This window comes from Colletotrichum gloeosporioides (assembly GCF_011800055.1).
Source record: "Colletotrichum gloeosporioides strain Lc1 chromosome Unknown consensus_52, whole genome shotgun sequence".
NCBI lineage: Eukaryota > Fungi > Ascomycota > Sordariomycetes > Glomerellales > Glomerellaceae > Colletotrichum > Colletotrichum gloeosporioides.
In genome coordinates, this window is record NW_025544697.1 from 210,244 (window position 1) to 228,307 (window position 18,064).

Below are 18,064 nucleotides of genomic sequence, written 5' to 3' on the forward strand. Positions count from 1 at the left end.
CCCCTACTACACCCTAGTAAGGCTCTGTTTTTTACTAAAAACCCCCTACTATAGGCCCTTAAATGGGATAATCTGAGGAGGTATATATAATATACAGAAATACAAAAAATCGTGTTCAGACTATATAAAATAAGGTGGGCAGCTCATAAGTATGCATTTTGACCTAGTTATGCGTTTTGGGGGTGATGCATTTTGTAGCATGGTTGCTGTATTCTGCGCGGGTGAACCAGCTGCTGAACGTCTAGACCGCGCATCGCCGTAGTGGAGACATCAGGCTCCTTCGCCTAAGTAGATTCCCCTGTAACGGCACTGCTTCGGATGTCGACCGTTCTGGAATTGATCGTCTCTTGCCTTGCTTTCAGCTGTTTTCATGTTACATTCATTCCTTTGACGGCCTGTTCTTGCCTTGGCGAACGGTGACGATGCATAGTGCTTGGACAAGCTGCCATGATTAGGATGACAAGTCAACCAAACAGGACTTCCGTTTTCCCGTCACGTTTGAGTTTGTGTAAAGTACTGCCAGCTTATGGATGTTTTATGAAGTTCTAGGCATAGGCATGAACAGTCGCAAGCGGTGCGGTGGCGCCATATAAATACATTCGTGTGGCTCAGGGTATCCACATAGATCGGAATAGCTTCAAGTCCTACGCAGATGCAGTTAGGGCCTAATCACTATACCTAGCCGAAATAGAGGTGACTTTCGTTCGTTTTGTTCCAACAGTTCATTGCGTTTTCTCTCTTATCATGCTTTTCACACATGTTTCCAGACGTTGAAATAAGACTGCTGTCACAGATCCGAACCGAAACTCTAATTTATTGCAAGCCAAGTCGTTTGACTCGCTCCCACCACTGGCCGACTAGTACCATCGCGCATCGTCAGATCAGTGAAAATTATTCCAGATTGGAACTCATCATCGTTTTCAACTAGCATTTCGATGTTAGCTCATAACATTCACTAGTTAGGGGAAGTTTACTAGCTGGGTAGAGTCTTTACACATGCTTGTGATCCGGATATCCTACACTGAAGTGATCATGTTTCCTGTGTACTTACTTTTATTGTCGTCGTCATTGTTGTCGTCGTTAACGCCGTCGCTATCATTATTTCCATCGTCGTCTATTATTGTCGTCTATTATTATCGTTCTTTATCGTCGTTGTTGATTGTCGTCGTCTATCGTCGTTATCAATATCACTAGCCCTATCGTTTCCTTCACTACTGTCGTCCTTACAGAAGACTTAGCTGCTCTACAATAGTGCCAGGTTACCACTGTTCAGGTAAGTAGGCAAGTTCTCGGAATTTTTGCCTCATCCAAGCGTACCCCTTGCCCTCATTGATATCCTACCTATGCGCCTGAGTAGGTTGCTAGGTTAGGTTCTGCCCTGCATCCTCAAGGTACTCTTAAGGACTAAGCCTTCAATAACCTCATCAAATCTTGCCCATGCCCTCAACCGTGCTTCCACCAAGGTCCCCAAGGACCTTGTGAAATGGCCGACATTGTCACATATAAATGCTCGGTTGCCTCACCGAACAAGGCAGATCATTGCCTAATTCCTCCAATCTAGCTACACCCTCCTGAGCAATTTTTGAATAACATACGCGCGATTTCATCATGACAACTCCAAACAATTCTACGGCACGCCTGAAGTACGACCAAGACTGGCCAAAATGGTTTTTGCAGCTCCAGCTCCGGGCTCATGAACAGAACGTTTGGGAATACATCAACCCGAAGGCAGCCGATTCCAATGTTCCTGTCCAGCGTCCGCCGCTGGATGAGACAATTATGAGAGGTCAGACCGAGGTCACCGAATCAGACGTTCGCCAGGAGTATCCAGACCGTTTCGCAGAGTATTTTACGGCTGCTAACGAAAGTGAGGAAGTTCGAAGGGGTTGTGCCGTCTTGCGGAGATGGATCCACTCAACAGTCGACACCAGGATTCTGTACGCCGCACAAGAAATAGCCGCCGCAGAGGGTGGCAGCCTGCAGGCTGTCGTGCGGGCTTTGCCAAGCCAACTTACTCTCCCGAAGAGAAAAGTGATGCTATCGTTTTTCTCATCGTTCAAGACACAAAGTTCTCAGAAGCTAGATTTGTTGACGAAGAACACAAATTTGGGGGCTTTACACACAAAAGAGGCCTTGGCTGGAGGAGCTGATTCAAAATCTCCCCAGACTACGACTTCGCACAAAACACACTGGAACCCAAAATCAATCTTGGCGCTGTTGAAGCGAACCAAGGCAAACACAAAGTCGAGCCTTTTGAAGCTGCCGAACGAATTACTGCTTAATATCGTCATGCGCCTCGAGCTACATGACGAATTTATTCTTGGCCAGACTTGCAAAGCATTTCGAACCATCGTCCAAAAAGATTGGAATGTTGTTTTCGACTGTCTTTCTTTAGCTGGTAAACAAGACTTTTTGGCCGGAGTTGCCTTTGTTTCACCTGACCACTGGGTTTGTGGGTTTTGTGACAAGCTTCATCGTCTTGAAAAAGACGATGTACCTTGGCAAAAGCCTCTGAGAAAATCTCGTGGTCGCTGTCTATTTGACAGAAAAGGTCTATTTGACAGAAACGGGGCCAGCTTTGACCCTTTAGGCTTCGAAATTGAAGAGAGGCATGTTCAGCTTGCTCTGAAGTTGGCACGACTCAAGACCGTCAACCGGAAATATCTCAACAAGCTTATGGCACCTTTCAGCCACGAGTTCGACTCCGACATACGTGAAACGAGCGAGTATTTCCGAGCATCGCCCAAGATCATTCAGGAAAGGTTCCTCCTATATACTCAGCTCGACATCGTCGATAGAGTCGGCCTTACTCTCAACAGTTGCGACTACAATGAGATTTGCCCGCATATGGTGATTGACTCCAGCGACAAGACTCACGGGCGGCTCTCTGGCCCTGAGAATTTCAGTACCGACGTCAGAATGGCACTTTCACAACGCGGCAACGAGATTACCGGACACTGTCCACGTTGCCCAACCGATTATGCAATTACTGCCAGTCCTAATGGCATGAGAATTCAAGCATGGAAGGATTTTGGCTCATACAAGTCCCCAAAGGATGATTCTTGGACCGTACATGTTTGGAGCGAGCAGAACTCGAGCGCAACAGGCCCGGCCGTGTATCATGATCCTGGCAGTATTCGGAAACTATATGTAACGGGCACTGGGGAGAATACACAACAATAGACAACAACGACAGACGACGACGACGGCAGACCGCAATGGTAAACAACGATGACACACGATAATAATAGTGAGAATGACAAGAGTTGCTTATTATGAAAAAGCTATACTAACTAAACACACTCAAAGAGATGCTCGCACACAATGAAGGAAAGGGACATACCTATTCATTATTGTCTCCTCTTGGTTTCACCTCTCGAAAGAGGCTACTCAGCCCAGCAGCCACGTCAAGGCGGGAGACTTCTGCTGGGTGCCGACCACCCACCCCCCGGTCTATCTATTGCCCGACCGGGAAAGGCCCCCTACTCTCTCCGTCAGTATCTGTCTGACGAAGATCCTCCATCACCTTTTCAAGAGAACAGATCTTCTCCTTCGCTTCGTTCATCTCCACTTGAAGAGAACAGTTCTTGACCTTGACCTTGTCCAGGTCCTTCTGGAGAGAAGCGTACTGCCGCTTGGCGTCGTCCTTCTCCATTGCACGCTGCCTGCCAAAAATTCTGAAGTCGCTTTCTAGCTTCTCCCTCAATCTGCGCTCTTTAGTAACAAAATGAATTTGATACGTACCGGTAACGACGGCCATGAAGGCCAAGATGCCTGTGGCCACTGCAGTGACAATCTCTGCGGCCCCCATGATTGCTTTCGTATGCAGTGGACTTGAAGAGAAAAAATAAAAGAAAAAAGATCATGAGAATTCAAAGGCCGGGAGACTATATACAGGAGCTGTGAGTCTTCGTCTTCAATAACCTGGATGGGAGAAATACTGCTTTCTGTAAAGGTGCCGCTCAACAAGGGACTACCTAGACAATCAGTTTCCCGGAACGGCGTAATCATGAATTCAAACTTCTCAGAATGAACCGTTGTGGAGGGACACCTCTCACGAGGCAGCCGTTGCCTACATCTAGATGGGCAGGGAAGCCATCGTGGTACTAGGGAAGGACCACATAGAGAGAGTAACCGCCAACTACCGTCGACGATGACAGGACAGCAGCAGGTTCAGCGAGGTGGAATGGATTTTGGAGGAACCATGGATGCGTTGAACTTTGGTTGTCTTGCCTGCTTCTAGCAGAGCTTAACCGGGAAGATAAGCAACGTACATCAGGGTCCTCAGGGAATAGGCATCGTCCTCAGCTTCCCTCAAGGCGGAATTCCCTTCACAGCGGCTCAGTGAAGTAGATAGATCGTAAAATAGTAATCTAATATTTTCTGACTATTCTACGTCTTCTTAATACATCTGAGCCTCTTGTATAGGTATTTCCCTGTTTCATGATGGGCACCTCGCAAGTTGCCTCACACTTTGTTGGGAAAGTCCGGGAACTCACTATCGGAATAATAGAAATTAGAAATTAGAAATATCAGATTTCCAGCATACTATCTCAATTAGACGCCTTGTCTTGATGGAGAATTCTGGCGTTGCAGAGTTGGATGTGCTGCGTTTTCGCGCGGTGGTCCCATTTCCCCTCACCAAAATTACGGATGGATGGAGGTATATGGCTCTGGAGATCGATAATTCAGCAACCCCTATCCTTTTTCCTTTGCTTTTGGTTTATTGGTGTTATGATACATACATCCCTTCTCTGATATCAAAGCAGTCACGGACTGAGAGGAGATGTGGTCGCGCATAACCTTAGAGGTACACATCGGTCACCGACCGCGGATGGGCAACCGTGAGGCAACTTGTGATACCGACAGAAGGATAGAGCTTAAATCAAGAACCAGGAATCGAGACGATGAGCTTTGTTTCTACTGGCTAATCCATATCCCATAATCGTAAATCTGCCTTGCGATTTCTGGAGGCGTCAACGACCGCAAGGGTGACTGATCCCAAAATCCTCCGGGTTGCACATCGCCAACAATGAGGGTATCTCATGCAAAAATACGACACGCTCGCTCAAAACCAAAACCGTCCTCAAGCAAAAGCCCAAACCAGCACCAAGGCAACAACAACCTTGTCAACCCAGTGCCTCCCCAGCGTCGCCGCGCCGTTTCCCGTCCGATCGCCGCCCCTGGCCGCCGCAAAGTCGTTGGGCAGCACGAGACTGGGCAACGTCCTGAATGAAGGCGTCTCGAACACCGTCACGGGCGTGATTGAGCTCTCCACCGTCGGCGTCACCTCTGGCTCCGGCGTCGTCGCGGCAGCAGGCGGCGGTTGCGTTGAGGTCGGGGCATCTTGCGGTGGTGGTGGCGGGGGCGCCGTTGAGGATGTTGATGAAGTTGAGGAGGTAGACGGTCCCGCGGGCGCTAATGCCGGAGGGACTAACGTCGAGAATCCGCCTTGGGCCGGATTCGCGGCCGGAGGGTCCGTGAGAATTGCCGGTGGCGGTGATGTCGTCGAAGTAGTCGTCGTCAACACCGAGGAAGAGGCTGGAGGGGGTGGAGGAGCAAACCCGCAGTCGGCCATGATCTCCCTGATATCTGCCTCTCAAGTCAGCCTCTACCCATCAACACCATCCCTCAACCAAGCAAACTCACCTTCATTCGCCTCTACAGCCGTCACATTCGCCGCAATACATCCCGCACACCCATTCATCGCCCCAAACACATCAAACGACGTGTCCTGACACACGCACTCCTTCTCCTCCCGCTCCGCCGCCGCCACAACCTGCGGCGGCGCCTCGTCGGCGCTCGAGTCCGAGTCGCTGTCCGACTGCACCTGCCGCCTCCGCATCCTTTCCTCCAGTCTTTGCCTTCTCCTCCTGATCCTCTCAGGCGATAAAACGTGTCTTCGCCGTGCCTCCATCCCATCGTCGTGAAAAAACCGTTTGTCAACGTCCCCGAACCGCTGCTCCGTCTGCGCCTCGCACCGCGCCGTGAGCGCCACGATCGGCGCGCAGACCGCCACGCACTCGGGCGGCACGTCCTCCGCGTCGAGGTCCTCGGCCCCGACGAGGACGGGCAGCTGCGCGACGGAGGAGAGGGCGGCGAGCGCGGTGAGGTGCAGCGCCAGGCTGTTCCGGCGCGTCATTGTCGGTGGTGGACCATGCAATCAGCGATTTGCAGAATGGAAATGAAGTAAATGCCGTTATGAAAATAGTCGCTGGCAGTATGCTGATCGGTATTTCGTCCAATGTCTTGTCCCTTTTCACACTCGAGCGCAGTCGTGACATCTGTCATCCAAACTCTGCATCACCAACTCTAAAAAATCCGTGACGTCCCCTTCCCAACACCAAAAAAGAAGAACATCGCTCCCCATCCCGCCCGCGCGTCCGGGGGCTCTACCAAGTTTTATTCGCTCTCTCCCGGCTTTATCCCGAAGTAATCTTTATTTTTTTCCATTGTCAAGACGGAAACAAAAAAATCCCCTAAAACACATCCGCGTCCCCCATAATCCCACCATCCCCAAACATTTCGTGTATCACGACTACCCTCACCCCACAACCCGAGCGTCCAACCACACGCACCAAAGAGCTCTGACAGGTCGACAACGCGGCTACCGTTGACAAGGCCCGACGCAGTGACCTCTTCCTCGAGAATCCATCCGATTTGATCGTCGACCGGGATGCCAGGGTTCCTCCTCAGCAACTCTTTACAACCTAAGTTGGTATTCCGCCAGCGAGTCATTCGTCATCACCAACCGAGAAACTCTAATCTGTAAAGATCTCTTCCATCGTAAGAAATTCTAGACAACTTCGAAAAAGCCAAGATCTATGCCAGCGGGTCCGAACCCTCAGCCGTCTTCTCCGCGGTCCGCTGGACATGCCACTGCCCTCCCGGCCGAAGCCTATCCCCCCGAACGTGTCGGTAGCTGACAAAACCGTCATACGCAATCCAACACACAACCTGCCACACGCCAAGTCGTCTCGTCAAAGATGCTTATAATCCTTCCCCTCCCCTGGCCTTCTTTCTCCTTGGCTTCCCATGCCTCGCTTGCGTTCGCTTCCTGACTTGACTTACCTTGTCGAGCCTCTCACGCATCGTAGCCGTCTTGGCTCGCTCGTCTGCCGGCCTCCCGAGGTTTTGGCCTGCTCTGTCGCTTCCCGATCAACATTACCAAGAACACAAGCAATGCCTGCGTCTCTTGGCTGAAAATGCTTACTTACTGGTAGAGCTGCCCAAAACAGTCTGGGCGTTGACAAATCTTCACAGCCGTCGAGTCACAACGTCATCTAGAAATAGCCGCGTCATGTCTTGCCTCTGTGGGGGGTATATTTCTCTAAACTATAACAACATGAAGACAGCGCCAATTCATCCGGTCTACACGCACACGCAATCCGCTGGTCTTCTCTTCCCCAGCAACAGAAAGGGGCGATAGGGAAAGATGATTAACCCCATGTACCACCACCGCCGCCACCGCGTCCAGCCTTCCTCTGCGCGCTGAGCCTCCAGTCGTCCTCGCCGGCATACTTGTTATGCAGCGGCTGGATCCTCTCCGCCTTCTTCCTCTTGGACAGCCGGTCCGTCGGCGCGACCTTGAAGAACGTCGGCGCCGCGTCGACGAGCCACTTGGGCTCGATGCTCGTCGTGCAGTGCATGTACTCCTTGGTCGTGAGCACCAGCGTGTGGTAAATGACCCACTCGGCCTGCTTGCCGAATAGCGCCGAGCTCGGGTGCAGGTACACCGGCGTGCCCTCGATGAGCGTCTTGTAGCCCTCCTGCGGGTCCTTGCGCGCCGCGTTGCGGAAGAAGCCCGAGCAGAGCGCCTGCCGCACAATCTGCGTGTTGCGCCCGCAGGACGCGACGGGGTGGCGGTACCGGTCCATGATCTTGACGAGCTGGTCGTGTACGTCCTTGGCGCGCTTCATGGAGCGCGCCTGGATGAAGTTCTCGAAGCACCATGGCGCCGAGTAGCCGCTCTGCTTCCACGAGTTGTAGACGTTGAGGAGCGTGAGGTGGTCGCCGTGGGGGTCGTGGAACTTTGCCTTCTTCTGGTCCGCCTGGGACTGCTTCTCCTTCGGCCGGTAAAAGACGTTGGGGAGGTTGAGCATGGCGACGATGATGAGCATTTCCGCCGAGCAGTGCATGTCCACGGAGATGATGAGGACCTTGGCCAGGGAGGGCTCCATGGGGAAGTCTGCCATTTTGCGACCGAGACGGGTCAGCAGGCCTTCGTCGTCCAGAGCGCTAAGGGCGTAGAGTTCTTCGAGTGCCGTGAGCATAGTGTTGATCGGGGGAGGGTCCATGAAGTCGAAGTGCAGCAGATCGTTGATGCCCATCGCCTTGAGCATGAGAATAACGTGGGATAGGTTCTGGCGCTGGATCTCGGGAATCGTAGTAGGTAACATTTCGGACTGATACGCGGCTTCGGTGTACAGACGGAAACATTTTCCAGGTCCCGTACGACCGGCTCGTCCGGCACGCTGGTTTGCTTGTGCCTGGGAGATTGGCGTGACAACCAAAGAGTCCATACCCAGCTTAGGGTCGTAAGCGTTTTGCTTGACGAAGCCGGGATCGACTACGAAGTAAATGTTGTCAATGGTGATGGAGGTCTCGGCAATATTGGTTGCAATGACTACCTTTCGGCAGCCAGGCGGCGCGGGGTCGAAAATGCGACTCTGCATTTCGTTCGGAAGGGCGGAATACACGGGCAGGATGATGAGCTCTGGAACGTTTGGTCCCAAGGCTTTCATGCGCTCGTATAAAATCTCGCATGACGTGTCAATCTCTTCCTGACCCGTCAAGAACAACAGGATATCACCGGGAGGTTCTGTCAGGTGAATCTGCATGACGGTGACCAGTGCGGCGTCCAGGTAGTCCGATTCCGGCTCGCGGGAGTAGAGAACCTCGACAGGGAACGTTCGACCCGGAATGGTGAAGATAGGACAGCCGTCAAAGTAGGATGAGAATTTGTCCGCGTCCAGGGTTGCTGAGGTGGCGATGACCTTCAGGTCCTTGCGGCGCTTCATCGTCTTCTTCAGCAGCGCAAACAGTACATCCGTAGAGATGGTACGTTCGTGAGCCTCGTCCAGCATAATGACCGAGTATCGCTTCAGATCCGGGTCAACCAGAATCTCACGCTGAAGCATACCATCCGTCATGTACTTGATCTTGGTCGCAGGGCTAGTGCGGTCCTCGAATCTGATGGTGTAACCAACGGCCTCGCCCAGCGGTGTGCCGACTTCCTCAGCCACACGCTTCGCGACGGACATGGCCGCCACACGACGGGGCTGAGTGCAACCGATGACACCGTTGTTAGCGAAGCCGTCTTCCGCAAGGTATTGAGTAAGCTGCGTAGTTTTGCCTGAGCCAGTCTCTCCAATAACGACCATAACCTGGTGGTCTCGGACGGCATCCAAGAACTTCTGCCTGAAAGCATACACAGGAAGCGTCTCTCTCTGCTCCTTGATGCTCAAGTTTGTCCGTCTGCCGAAAGATTGGTCCTTGGGTGCCACCGCACGTTTCCACTCCGGCACAGCGTCGGGCTTGTTCTGGTTCATCTGCGACTTGGCGTTGCGCAGATCGCTGGCGAACTTGCGCTTGTCGGGGTCCGCCATCGGGTCGTTCCACTGAGCGGAGAGATCGACCTTGGATTCCTCTGCCGCCGCAGCTTCCGCTTCTTGCTGTTTCAGCTCCTTTCTCTCCTTAGCCAGCGCTGTGCCCGACATCGCAGCACGGTTCATCGACCCATCAGGCGCTTTCACGACTCGGATGGGCGACAGTTCGAGAGACTGCTTTGTCTGACCAGCCAGGAATGGCGGCTCCTCCTCGCGTACTTCGATATCAACATCCTCCTCCAGCTCCAGCTCGGCCTCTCCCCTCAGCGTCGCGTTGTAGTCCTCTTCCAAGTCAGGGTAATCCGAAGCCTTCGCAACACCCGAAGCAATCAGCTGCCGAATCTCCCATCGCTCAGGCGAGGTCATTCGCTTCTTTTGCCGGCGCTGTCCAGCCTGGTGTTGTGGCGGTGGCATAACTCCGTTGTCGAACATATTTCCATCTCGGCCACCGCCAAGAGCCTCCATGTTTGCGCCCGACGATATCCTGTCCTGTGGATGGAGGTCCATGCCAGTCTCTTGGTCCACCTCCTTCATCGACAGCCCTATCCTGTTGCCCTCAATATTGACGACCTTGACCTTGACATCCTGGCCTCTCGTCAACAGGTCGGAGGGGTGGTTCACACGCTGTCCCTCGACCAGTCTCGAGATGTGCACCAAGCCATCCACCTTGCCACGCACACCATGCAAGTTGACGAACGCGCCAAAGTCCTTGATGCCAGTGACATGCCCGCTGTAAACCTTGTGGAGTTGTGGCGCATCGTCGACCTCGGGTTCTGGGGCTCTCCTGAAGCGGCTATCGTCTTCGTCGTCGTAGTTGCGCCTTCCCCTGCGTTGCTTCAGGGAGGGCCCGTTCTCGTAGTCATCGACGGACCTCGACCGTGACCGGTACTTGTCTCGTTTCCTGCGGTCCCTTGACCTCGACCGATCCCTCCTCTTCCGCCTCGACTCGCGACCATCGTTCGGACTGCGACTGCGTTTGCGCGAAGAGGCCTTCTCGCCCCGGGCCTTGCCCTCCAATCCCTCCAGCAGCGCCAGTGTATCGTCGATCGCGTCGCCGTCGCCGATGCTGTCGTACGCGACGGCCTTGTCGGGGACAGCGAGGCCCTTGAAGATCTGTTGGTTCTCCTCTGCGCTGCGGTGGTGGTGGTCCTCGCTGCTGTCGCCGTTCTTCTGCGCCTTGCCCTTGAGCTTCGGATGCATTGTCAGCACGAGGCGGTCGACGCTGTCAACTAAACTCGGGGGGAACTCGGCGCCGATGGCGGACAGCTTCTTCTTAAAGGCATCGTAGTCCTCGGCGTCGACTCGCTGGGCGATGATGAACTCGGCGAGGGTCTTGTCGGAGACGCCCAAATGGTTCTGCAACTCGGAGGTGACCTTGGACACGAGCGACAAGAGCTCGAGATTCAAAAGGTCATCCATCGTCGCGATGTTGTTGTGGAGAAAAAGAGCAGTTGCCGGAACCTCGTTGATGGTCACTGAGGCCTTAAAAAAGTTCCCAGCTTAGTTACACGCTGCGCGACGCTGGGAGGCATGACGGATTGGCTGGCTGGCGTTGTCGGAGGAAATAGTCGCCGCGTTCCGCCACCACCTGGGGCACGGACCCGGTTCAGCGGCTTCCAGCAAAACTGCAGCCAAGTACTCCAAGTACCTTGCCAACAGCTGCAGATGTGGAGAGTTGAAGATATCCACTGCCGGAACAGAAGATTCAAGATTCTGCATGTGAATCTTTGCGTGGTCGCACTCGCCCACTTATTATGTTTGTATCAATCCATATGTGTTGCAATTCATAGGATTTCCCAAGTTATCGACTTTTGAGGATAGAGCGCTTCAAGCTTCAAAAGCAACGTCGAATACTTACCGTTTGAAATCCCACCATGTCACCCCCGTCTCTACATAGGTCGAATGACTAGAGCAACCTCCCCGTTGCCGTGGTCCGTGTGGGGTTTCCCGCGACCTAACGAGATGGCCGTCCGTTCATCTGCATCCTGCATTGGCTTCATGCAGGTCCATTGGTGATGTCAGGTCACTTTAGGCTTCCCTGTATGTTAGAGATTATACGCTTGGGCACAAGGACAAAGACATAAGGCGAATGGAAACGTATGCTATGTGGTATTGAAAGAGACCCCGACGCCGGGTGTAATGATATCCTTGGGTCATTATCATGTATGCTAGCCTACTGTCCACTGAGGAGCGACTTCTATTCGCACTCATATCCGCGCAACTGTATCTGGGTATTGTGATTGCGAGCAAACCGTGCTCGTCTGATGCCTGCTGATGGTCCTCTTGGTCGCACAAATCATGACCTGTAAAACTTTTGTGTCGTGCCACAGGAGCTGGGTCCGTCATGCCTCTCTGCTCCCGCGTTCTATCGAACCAAAACGTATCGTGAGGATTGGTGTCTTATTGCACCAGCTTCTCGAAAATGTCAATCAGGCTTCGCACGCCCTTGAGCACGTTCTCGTCAGGACCCTGGCCGGGCACCCACTGCGCGTGGGCAAAGTCGATGAGCTTCAAGGAGTAGATCTTGGGCAGTGCAGGGCCGTCGTCCTCGTCGTCATCGTCTTCGGCATCGAGGTTCGCGTCTCCCTCAATCAGCTCAATACCACTGTCCACTCTGGCCGCATTTCCGCTGGGCTTCTTGCCCTGCGCGGCCTCGTAGCTGTCGGCGGCCGCGTTGTTCTGCGCGATGGCTTCCTTCAACTTGTCGCCGTCACCCTCAAAGACGAACAGCAGACTGGCAGAGTACATGCGACTCTCTTCGGCGGCGAGGACGCGCTCAACGTTGCGCAGGTCGCGCAAGAAGACCTGAGCGACGGCGTTGCCAAGGTCGTCGTCAATACCGGCAGTCTTGTTGAAGATGAACTTGCGGAAGTTCTCAACAATGTTGTCGGCGTTGACGTGGATGCGGCCGTAGTCCTTGTCATAGATCTTGTAGTCCTCGGCATCCAGCTCGGACTTCATGGAGGAGCCGCGGTAGACCTTCATGCCGGCGATTCTGAAGCCCAGGGGACCGTGGGTGGTCTTGGAGGTGATGTCGTCGAAGCGCTTCTTCTTCTCAGCAGGGGCATCGTCGGCCCACAGGCGCACGCCGAGCTTGACGTCGAGGATGTTGGGAGAGGTGAAGCCAGCTCCCGAGTTCTCGAGCACGATAGCCTGGTCCGTCTTGATCTTCTTTGACTTGTTCTGCACCCACTTGTCCTTGTCCTGCTCGGCGGGTGCCTCGCCAGTGACAGCCTGTGTCAGTTCCTCTTTGGCGGCTTGTGTCGCGACGGGGCCAGGGGCACCGTCTTCAATGGAGCTGAGCTCTGCGCTGTCGTTGAGCTGGAGGGTGCCCATGTACAAGGGCATCAGCTCGGCGAATTCTGGGTGTGCTTCGTTGGCGGAGTTGTAGAAGTCGACCTCTGCGGTCGTGCAAGGCTTGATGAAGAGCTCGCCGGACTCGTCGCACATGGTTCCTGCACTGCATTCGAGGCAACGTTAGAGACACTTTTTAAGCCCTGTTGCCCATCTGGCGCATCGCGGATCGCGAAAAGGGGGCAGCAGTAGGTCAACTCACTGTCCAGCAACGGTGTGACCGTAGTCGACGAGCTCGGCTTTTGTGGGAAGTGCCTTCTTGCCCATTGTTTCTGCGCTGTTGACGGAGGTTGGAAAACGAAAAAGAGTGGTGTTCAAAGTCGAAGTCGAGTCAACCTCAAAGGCAGTCAGGGGGACCCTAGGATTGTCTCGCGCGCGCGCAGGTGGAAGTTGGGGTAGCGGAGTGATTTGTATCGGATTTGTTGCAAGCGACAGCGGCAGCAGCAACGACGTGGCAATGAAAAGGATTTGGGGGTAGGAAGCACAGAGCAAATGTCCAAGAAATCAGTTTCCGGCAAACGGCAGTGTGAAGGCTTGGCGACGGGAGCGAAACGAGGCACAGGAGGAGCAGATCGACAGTCTGAACAGACGAGACGAAGGCCAGGAGGGAGGGGGGATCTTTAAGGTGCAGCAAGTCGGGGACAAGGTTATCTGAGAGAGAGGGAGAAGACGGAGAGAAGGACAGGGACAGCAAGAGAACGAGGCGTAGTCACGATGGATGGATGGAGGGATCGATGGAAGCTGGCCGGGAATTCGAGGGAAAATGAAAATGGCATTTGGGCTGGGTCTAATCGATTGCGCTCCGCATTGCAGATACAACTGCTGCAGGGCACTTTAAGCACCCCCAAGTTACCTTTCAGTGGACACCGCTGTGACTCTGGTCGCAGCTGCCAATAAACGTGTGGAACTACTTCAGATTTGATGGATGCGCATGCGGCGTGTGGGCGGCATCTCCCTCACCCACCTGCTCAACCGCCCAACCGCCACAGGGCCTCAGGGCCTCAGGGCCTTCAGTGTTCCTGACCCAGCCAGTAACCGCCAGGCGTGGCCGCGGGACGGTGGCAGGGAAGGGGCCCTGAGGGAGGGAGCAAGAGGGGGAGAAGCGTTCTTTCCCACCTTCTTCCAGGGATCTCCGCCTGCGAAGCGACGCTGTTTTTCTGGAGACCCCTGTCCGACGCGTCCCTCGTTTCTATGTCTCCCTCCCGCGCTTTTCACCAACGAGGCCTGTTCAAGTGGTCGTCGCAGAGGCAAGGAGGGGAAAAAAAAGGTGGCGGATGTCACTCAGCCACCAGCGAACCTCGTTACGTCTTACTCGCGCGAGCTCTCGACCTCCTCTTCAACCCCTCGTTCGCTCAGCTGCCCTGTCGATCCTCTCTCCGATTCTCCTCCCAGTCCGCCTTGTCCAGCTGTTGGCCCCTGTTGATTCGTGTCCAAGGCGCACACGCTCTCGCAGACGTGAACCATTGGCCTCCGACTCTCGAGCCACTCCCTGAGCAATGGGGCAAACAACCCAACGTTGAAATCCGCAGTTCGCTTTCGCTGTCGGCCGAGTCGGAATACTCTAATTCTTATTATTGCGTTGCATCGACGGTCTACCAAGGTGCCTTACTCAACCTTGCACCGCCTAACTCGACATCTTCTGAATTCCCAGGACATCGGTACATACGGATACTTTCGCAACGGAGAGATCGCCAGGGGTGTCGAAAGCGCCCTGTTCAGACTCCAAGGACGGATACGTAGGGTGGTGATGTGCAGCCTGCAGGTGATGCGTCTGACCCAATGATACCGTCGACAAAGACGCTCAGCCGGCCACGATCTGACGCAGAACAGAGCCTATCCGAGCTGACTGCCACTCTCCCACTTTCCCTCTCGTTCGGGTTCTAGTCATTTGTCGATGGTGGCATGACTGCATGCGATCCATGACGGGGAATCTCGAGACGGCGACTTTTGTCGAGGAAACGTTGCTGTCCAGCTTCGCTTTCGCCGGATTCTGCAACGAGAAGCACGTCGAACAGGTGTATCGCAACACCATCCGCAGCGCATCTCATCGCCACTCTCAATATGACCGGAAAACTTTATTGGGTCATCGCAGTGGTCTTTGATGGTTCTAGAAGCCGGTCGTGAATGGGAGCTGTCTTCTCACCGCCATCGGCAACAATTCCCACATCAAGTGGTGGACAGCCCGCCAGAGGATCCAGCAGGTCAGCCATGGATTTTCTTGCGTATGCGAGCCATGCGAGCTGCCTGGCGTGCTGCGCGCCTTCGTCAGCCGTCATCCACTCCTGCGGCGCGTTGCGAAGTGCATCCATCTGCATCGCACCAGAGACTCCGCCCCAGCTTCCGCCTCAGGAATGAGTTGGCAAAGCCGTCTTGCAGACTGCAGCTCGTTTTCCCCCGTCTTGTCCCACAAACTTCCAATATCTCAAGAAACCTGCATCTGTGCCTCTTAAGCGAATCCCATGCTGCTGGTTTTCATTGGATTGCTGCGAGCGTTTGCCTGGCGATCACTTACACCCGATAGTGGGAAGCCATCATGCGATTGGATCGCATGAAATCCCAAGATGGAAGCCTTGAGTCCGATCTACGACCAACACCGAAATTCCCGTTTGGCATTTGCTTCAACGGAGAGATGCGGGAAACTTTCAATAGGTGTTTGCAGACAACGTCAAGACTGCACTTTCTGTCGTGCTTGTTGCTTGCCAGTGTGTTTGCTACACAGTTCTTGGCAAACGAATAGCCGCATGTGGTTTACCATCGTGATATCAGTCTACGGGCATTCTTACGCTCTTCATCTTGTTCTCATGCGTCTGCCTCCTGAAATGATGTGTGTAGATATCTGAGTAGAATAAGGGGCAAAAGAAGCAAGACTTCATTAGGAAGTCGCTCCCTATGCAAGTTAGGTTCAATCCCTCTCTTGCCTCAGGCTGGTAAGGAAAGTGCGCAGATATACGTGACTTCCCTGTAGTTCTTAATTCTAGCTTCATTGCCCGTGATCTTTTCTTTTCGCTGCTTGATCAGAGGAACTTCGGGATCCACCACTTCACCTCGAGTTTCTTTGAGTCGGCACCTACAAAAGAGAATTCGAGGTCGTCAAACGGTCCAACTCCTCCCTCCCACACCACCCACCAACGGCAATCAAACTTTACCATGGGCGGCAAGACCACAACTAACCGCGGGCCTACGGCTCTTCCCAAGTCCCGTGGCACCGGGTTCGAGGGTAAATACTGTTGCGACTACCGTCACCGGTATCACCATTGCTAACCATCTGAAGAGTATTTTGCCGACCCTCCCATGACACCTGCCGAGGCCAAGGAGGAGAGAGAAAACATTTACAGCCCGTAAGTATCTCCCAATCCTTCCATTTCGGACCTCATACTAATCAGTCTCAGTCTTATACCCTTTGTTGAGTAATAACCACCCTCAGCACCTTCCCTGGAACTCTTGACGTCGTGACTTCTGACAAACGCAACAGCCGCATCCAGTCATGCATCCAACGCTTCCGCTCCCGTCGTCGCATCACTGGCACCGAGTCAACCCAGCTGTTCAACCAGTACCTTTTTCTTGGCGGCGTTGACACCTCCCCTCGTCTGTTCGGCGGCAACATCGACGCAGACACCGAGGGCATGACCCCCGACGAGCGCCGAACTGCAACCGCAACCGACGTCGTCTACACCTCCGGTGGCGGCAGCCGCTTCTACAACGCAGACGAGCCTGAGGGCTGGGACGTTGACTTCGCTGGCGTGGCCGCGGGCTTCCTGTCGGAGAACCTGCCTGCGATGGCTAACTGGGACTACTTGCGAATGGGCAAGGCCATCGGCATCATCGAGAACTTTCTGACCTACATCCTCCAGCACGATGTCTGCCCCGAATACACCGCGAATATCAAGGAGGCCATGGCCGTTTGCAACCTGGCCAAGCTCGATCTCCCTCTCGCGCACCAGGCTCTCATCCACTTCCCCGGACAGTATAATCTGGCGCTGTCTGAGCTGTTCTGCGAGGGTTTCGACTACATCCACGACGACGACACCGCTGGGTTCGCCCGTCCCAAGGACTTTGACCCTGCTGCTGTTGTGAAGTTAGCGATGGGAGTTGGCATGCTATGCATGGGCGTCGACAAGATCAAGGGAGCCTCTCTGATCCACGCGGTCAACAATCCCAAGACGAGCAAGGTCAAGATGATCTACGAGGAGGAAATCAGCATGGAGGTAATCAATATCCATCGGGCCAGCTCCTCTGTCCGCGAGATTGTCGGTGGCGTTCGAACCAACGAAGGCATGCCTGAAGGATTTACCCCCGTGGGCAAGCTCGTGCTTAAGCCATGCATCATTGAGGATGGCTATGATCACGGAAACTACGCAGACGCATCCGACGATGAAACTCAAACCTTCCTTGTGGACGACGACATCCTGGCTCGCATGATGCCCGGCTTCAAGCTGCAGCTATGCGTCGTCCATCTCAACAATGGCGTTTCGTTCATCAAGCAGGTCAAGGCTGTTCTGGTGTCGTGGCACACATACCTGCCTCAGAACCTCATGACGCACTTCAAGGAGCCCGTTGAGAACGACCGGCCTGCTCCGACGGTGAAGAACCCCAATGCTGAGGATTACAATGACTCGTTTGACAAGAGTTTGTCCGACGAGTAGGCTGTCTACCTGTCAGTGGCCACTTAGCCCTTGAGGCGGACTCTATGATTCAGAAAGGGACAGGGAATGGTTAAAGGGACGGAAGAACGGTACAGGGACAAATCAAGACCTCCAATGAGGGTTGGGAATAAGCTTGCATGGGCGGCGTTCAGGGATTATCTAGATACCCGATCAGTTACAGACAACGGCGATATTCAGGATGAAGACGAAAGAAGCGATGCAGCCACTGCTTGCAATGTATTAAAATCCATAACTCGTACACAGCGTAATAACTCATAAATCCATAACGCCAAAAACCCGGCGGAGAAGTTTCACCAAGAAAGTTCCCCCCATCTTCAAAACTCGAGATCAATTTACACAAGCCAGCCCGTCTATGACATGTCTAGGACACCTCATTCAACGCTTCAAGACCCAGAACCAGTGACGGATGCAGTCGGCAAAGTGTAGACCACCACTCTA

At 53.8% G+C, this 18,064-nt stretch overlaps 4 protein-coding genes and 1 pseudogene across 5 annotated transcripts; 2 read left to right on the plus strand and 3 right to left on the minus strand.

The window, feature by feature from the left end:
• Window positions 1-1,608: 1,608 nt before the first annotated feature.
• On the plus strand, window positions 1,609-3,183 carry GCG54_00008392 (uncharacterized protein; the record flags this gene model as incomplete). Its single annotated transcript, XM_045408359.1, has 2 exons — window positions 1,609-1,867; window positions 2,591-3,183. The coding sequence occupies 2 exons, from the start codon at window positions 1,609-1,611 to the stop codon at window positions 3,181-3,183; spliced, it is 852 nt and encodes a 283-aa protein (XP_045263049.1).
• Window positions 3,184-5,129: 1,946 nt separating this feature from the next.
• Window positions 5,130-6,142, minus strand: GCG54_00008393 (uncharacterized protein; the record flags this gene model as incomplete). The annotated part of the gene is made up of 2 exons (XM_045408360.1): window positions 5,130-5,611; window positions 5,650-6,142. 2 exons carry the CDS (start codon window positions 6,140-6,142, stop codon window positions 5,130-5,132), a joined length of 975 nt encoding a protein of 324 aa, XP_045263050.1.
• A 402-nt stretch (window positions 6,143-6,544) lies between these two features.
• On the minus strand, window positions 6,545-11,027 carry GCG54_00008394 (annotated as a pseudogene). The gene is made up of 2 exons: window positions 7,445-11,027; window positions 6,545-6,710 (listed from the first exon to the last, which is right to left on the minus strand). Coding segments are annotated over exons 1-2 (3,749 nt in total).
• Window positions 11,028-12,008: 981 nt separating this feature from the next.
• Window positions 12,009-13,229, minus strand: GCG54_00008395 (uncharacterized protein; the record flags this gene model as incomplete). Its single annotated transcript, XM_045408361.1, has 2 exons — window positions 12,009-13,068; window positions 13,165-13,229. 2 exons carry the CDS (start codon window positions 13,227-13,229, stop codon window positions 12,009-12,011), a joined length of 1,125 nt encoding a protein of 374 aa, XP_045263051.1.
• Window positions 13,230-16,109: 2,880 nt separating this feature from the next.
• GCG54_00008396 (uncharacterized protein) lies at window positions 16,110-17,605 on the plus strand (the record flags this gene model as incomplete). Its single annotated transcript, XM_045408362.1, has 3 exons — window positions 16,110-16,179; window positions 16,234-16,300; window positions 16,387-17,605. 3 exons carry the CDS (start codon window positions 16,110-16,112, stop codon window positions 17,603-17,605), a joined length of 1,356 nt encoding a protein of 451 aa, XP_045263052.1.
• Window positions 17,606-18,064: the final 459 nt, after the last annotated feature.